This window comes from Rhincodon typus, chromosome 40 (assembly GCF_021869965.1).
Source record: "Rhincodon typus isolate 14 chromosome 40, sRhiTyp1.1, whole genome shotgun sequence".
NCBI lineage: Eukaryota > Metazoa > Chordata > Chondrichthyes > Orectolobiformes > Rhincodontidae > Rhincodon > Rhincodon typus.
In genome coordinates this window covers 6136493-6141074 of record NC_063371.1, presented here as the reverse complement: position 1 = coordinate 6141074, position 4582 = coordinate 6136493, and the positions used below count along the sequence as shown (strand labels likewise).

At 53.0% G+C, this 4582-nt stretch overlaps 1 protein-coding gene across 1 annotated transcript in view; it reads right to left on the bottom strand.

Annotated features, from left to right (window-relative positions):
• Window positions 1–4582, bottom strand: part of LOC109925871 (fibroblast growth factor receptor 1-like) — a 111810-nt gene that overhangs the window by 22798 nt on the left and 84430 nt on the right. Inside the window, exon 8 of the mRNA XM_048618506.1 lies at window positions 228–372. Coding sequence (XP_048474463.1) covers window positions 228–372 — 145 coding nt within the window. The remainder of the gene's footprint in view (window positions 1–227; window positions 373–4582) is intronic.

Sequence of the window (4582 nt, the reverse complement as noted above, 5' to 3'; positions counted from 1 at the left end):
ACACACACACACACACACACACACACAGACACACACAGACACACACACAGGGTCACACAGTGTGTAGGAAATTGATTTGTAGGAATAATTTGCGGCCAGCGGCTTTTTTTCGTAAATTCTCCCCACTCCACTCCCTCCCCCTGCCTGATTCGCTCCCTCTTTAGAAGCAGTGCGATGCATGGGATTTTGTTCAAGGGGTTAATGGTCGAGAAAACAGCAGAATGTACCTGGAAGAACTGTCAACCATGCAGAGTGATGAGAAATCCCAATAGAATTACCCGCCAAACAGGTATACTCCCCAGCATCCTCAAAAGTAACATTGCGTAAATATAGAGCCTCCAGTTCTTTGTCCGTGGTATTAAGACCGGCTGTCTGGAAGAGAGAATGGAAGCAAATGGACAAGCAGACGACATGAGAACTATGGACAGGTTCAGCTGGAGACACCGTGTTATTCGGTGCCAGTTGCCCACTCCCAGCGAGATCCACCCAGGCCTTGCGTTAAAGTGATACCTGGCTCGACAAGTGACCTTCCAGGACTGTGCGAGTCCAAACTTATCCTAGGAAGCAAAAAAGGTTTCCAGTTACGTGTTAAACCCGCCACCATGTTGTTTTCATTGCGCCCATCTCCACATGCGAGTGATGGGCCTCATGGAGAAAATGGACCCACAATGTCCAGAACACACCAAGAGTGTACAGCAGCGTGGAGGGAGAGCCAGCATTAAACAGAAAAGGGCAGGGCTCAAAGGTGGCACAGCGAACGCAAGAGAAAGGAGAAGCCAGAGGGGGCTGAGCTGTTTGCTGAAGCCTTGGAGAAACGGGAACCCGAAATTTATCATTCCTTCAACGTGAAAAGCTACTCCAAACAGACATGGCCACTTCCCAACGCCTGTGCCAGCTCTTTCTGAGAGAAAATCCCAGTGTTTACTGAGACTGGAAGTAAATCTGTCAGACTGAGTGTGATAAGGGGAGGCGATGGCCTCGTGGTATTATAGCTGGGCTATTAATCCAGAGACGTGGATAATGTTCTGGGGACCCGGGTTCAAATCCCGCCACAGCAGACGGTGGAATTTGAATTCAATAAAAATATTTGGAATTAAGAGTCTAATGATGACTGTGAATCTATTGCTGATTGTCAGGAAAAACCCATGTCCTTTAGGGAAGGGAACTGCTATCCTTACCTGGTCTGGCCTACATGTGACTCCAGACCCACAGCAATGTGGTTGACTCTGAACTGAACAATTAGAGATGGACAATAAATGCTGCCCGGTCAGCGATGCCCTCATCCCTTGAATTAATAAAGAAAAATAAAACTTTAGCTGGTCTAGAATTGCAATCACTGTACGGCTGACTCACGTGGATGGGAACGACTTCAGTGCTCCCTCGCGCTAGCCATTCCCTGTCGGGTTTATAATAAGCCCACCGCAATCTGTTCACTGCGCGCCTGCCCCCTGAGCACCAAAATGCTCCCCAGATTTTCTCTGGGGAGTCGGGGAAACGTTTCAGGATTTGTGAGAAACTTTCAAACAGCGAGATTGGGTCAGCACCATCTCTCAAGCCTGTCCTGCTGTTTTGGCTTGGCCGATTTCAGTCGGCCTGTGAATTTGAGGGAAGGCTGCAGAGTCACTGGGAGAAAGTAGGGGCGGCACTCTGACTGGAGTACATCAGTGCCTCAGGGGCACTCAGTGCCTTTGGAGCTTCCTGTGAACTCGAAGCTGACAGATTGGGCCAAGAAATGACAACAAACAACCCGACAGCCTGAGAAAGGCTTCACCTTGGACACCACCGTGATGCTGCCTCAGGAGGATCAGCTCAGGCTGATTCAATCCAAAGGCAGGCAATGTCGACAGGCTGGACAATTCCGTGCTTCCAAAAACGCCTCCCCCACCCTTGGAGCGCTTTTCCCCAGGGAAAGGAAGAAACAGGTTGAGAGCCTGCCGAGTTTTTGGGGAGAGAACAGGGCAGAGCACAGGCCTGACCTCTCATCTCTGTTGGTTCCTACCAGCTTTGGAAAGCACGAGCAGAAGGACAGCATTGATATGACAGGCTGAATGGCCTCCTCCAGTGCAGCAAAAGACCATTTGAGGGGCATGAATTGAACCCAAAGCAAAATCTCATTGGTGAGACCACACCGGGAATACCGTGCACAGTGCGCATCATCTCAAGTAGAGGAGTGTGTGAACACAGAGATGGTTCACCAGATGAGTACCTGGAAAGGGCAGGTGGTTGCCGAAGGAAAAGTGGTTTCTTTAGGCATCTCGGACATCGAGAGGATCCAAACCTATTCAACCCTGACCCCCAGGGAATGTGGAGGGGATGTTCCCTCCTGTGAACAAATCTAGAACCAAGGCTCACTGTTTAAACACACCCAGTGAAAACTCTTCTCTCTCAGAGGCTCTTTGGAGCCCTTTCTCGCGAAAATGCACTGACGCCAACTCCTTGAATGTTTTTCGGGCAAAGGTTAGGTCACAGATTCTGGATAAGCAAAGGGGTGAAAGGTTATCGTAGGACGGTGGGCACGATGGAGTCATCAGAATGGCCAGCAAAGGGGCAGCAGGCACGAGGGCCCGAACGACTCTCTCCTGCTCCTGATCACCGTAGACCCAGTGGGTCCCTGGTCGTAATGTTGCCTATCAGTACACCAAGGCTTGACGGAGAGGAAAGGAAAGGCAGACAGACAGAAAATGACCGTTGATGTGAACCGCAGCAGAAGGAAGGGGGAAGAAATGGGAGGCTGAAGTGTTCAGTGACATTGTGGGCATTTTTCCATGGTCCTCTTTGGATTTGCACACGAACAGCAGAAGAAGTGGGGGGGAAAGAGACCAAAAGCTTACACCACCAGAATGGGGATGGAATCTTATTCGTCACCATCTAAAAGAGTCCCAGCCCTTTCTTTGGAGTTGTTCTCTGGCTTTGGGTTTTACCTTTCAACTGTGGGCTGCTTACTGTGAGCCATGCAGACTGATTGGCCTCACCAATATAATTGGAAACTTTACAAATATACTCTCCGCTGTCAGCTTCAGTCACATTGTACAGAGTCAGCACTTCCGCATCTGAGCTATTAATCCCCGAATGCTAGAATAAACCAATAACAGACAACATTGACAGACCTGGAATGGAGAGAGTTTTACTGACACACGTCTGTGGGTCTTCGTCCACTGATGGCTCACCAGGGGACAGCTGAGACTAACTCCTCTCTCATGGTTTCTCCTGGGGAACAGGGGGAGGTTGCCCTCAGGCCAATGCCCCTCAGTGTCCACAGCTGGTCACATGAGCGCGCACGCTGCAGGATTCTGGGTAAATCCAGTCAGTTGGCCCAGACACTTGGCGCTCTGCAGTGCCCCCTCAGTCCTGGGTACTGGGACCACGTCCGTTGTGCGACCACGTGCCCACACACGGGGGTGGCGTGGGGGGCGCTCTCACGTGCGCCCTGCAGCCAGCTGCTGAGTCACCACATGAGGCAGCGGTGCAGCAGCAACGTGGCCGATCCAGGGCCACAAGGGATGGATGGCCTCACCAGGGTCACCCACATCCCCGACATCGGGCTCGTCGCCAGAGCACGCTGCTGGGAGACCTCCAGGATGGCGCGGGGAGCCCTTGCCAGTTCAGAGATCGGTGTGTCCGCCAACACTGGGCCAACGTGACCCGTGGCCAGGCGCCACCGTTTCTGTCGGGATCTGGGATTTCAAGTGGGGGAAGGGAAGGCCCAGCCGTGTGGACCATCAGCGGACGAAGACCCCAGCAGGATCCCACCACCACTATCACATTAACATGGCAAGTGAAACTTCGGAACCAGCACGCAAAAGGCCACTCTCACTCCCCGCTCTGCCACTGGGGATGGGGCGGGGGGGGGCGGTGGTGGTTGGGTTTGCTTCTTATGACCCCTGACTGGGTCCTCCTCACCCAGTTTGCAGACTGACAAACATGTCCGATTGCAAAAGGTGATCCATTGGTTGGGGGTGGGGGGAGAGCATCAGGTTTCGCACTGGGAGGCGGTGGGACGCAAGGCCCAATGAGGAAACTGGGACATTCGGGGAAGGACCAGGAGACCTCAGTGTTTCCCAACAGCAGGAGCTTTATTCTGGAGGGGGATGAGCCCGCGGGCAGCAAGGTACCACGAGAGCCGGCACCCGCTCAAAACGGCCCGCGGTGTCACCACCTGGCCATCCAGATACACGACAAAAACCATCATAACTCCTTCCTCAAATCTGTCGCTCCGAGACGCTGACCCTGGCAGCGTGAAAGCCAAGCTCCAGCTTGTCCGGGGATTGGGATACACTTGCTTCCAGGCACGGGGCGCGACGGGGAAAAGAGAAACCGGGGAATCGGGAGTAAAGTCAACCCGGACAGAGCTGGTCACTGTGTCACTGAGACGCAGCAGAACTCAGAAAATGGGTTGGAAGTGGCGAGGGTGCAGACCGGGAGTGATGACACCCCCCATGAAAGGTGTTCCTCACAATCGCTAACAGCATGTGAAGTGGACAGCACGTCACCCATAGTGCCATGCGACAAAGCCCCAGTCAACTCCACGTTCTCGAGCGGTTGCTTGCTCCCTGCGATTGAGGACCCAGGGATGGAGATCAAC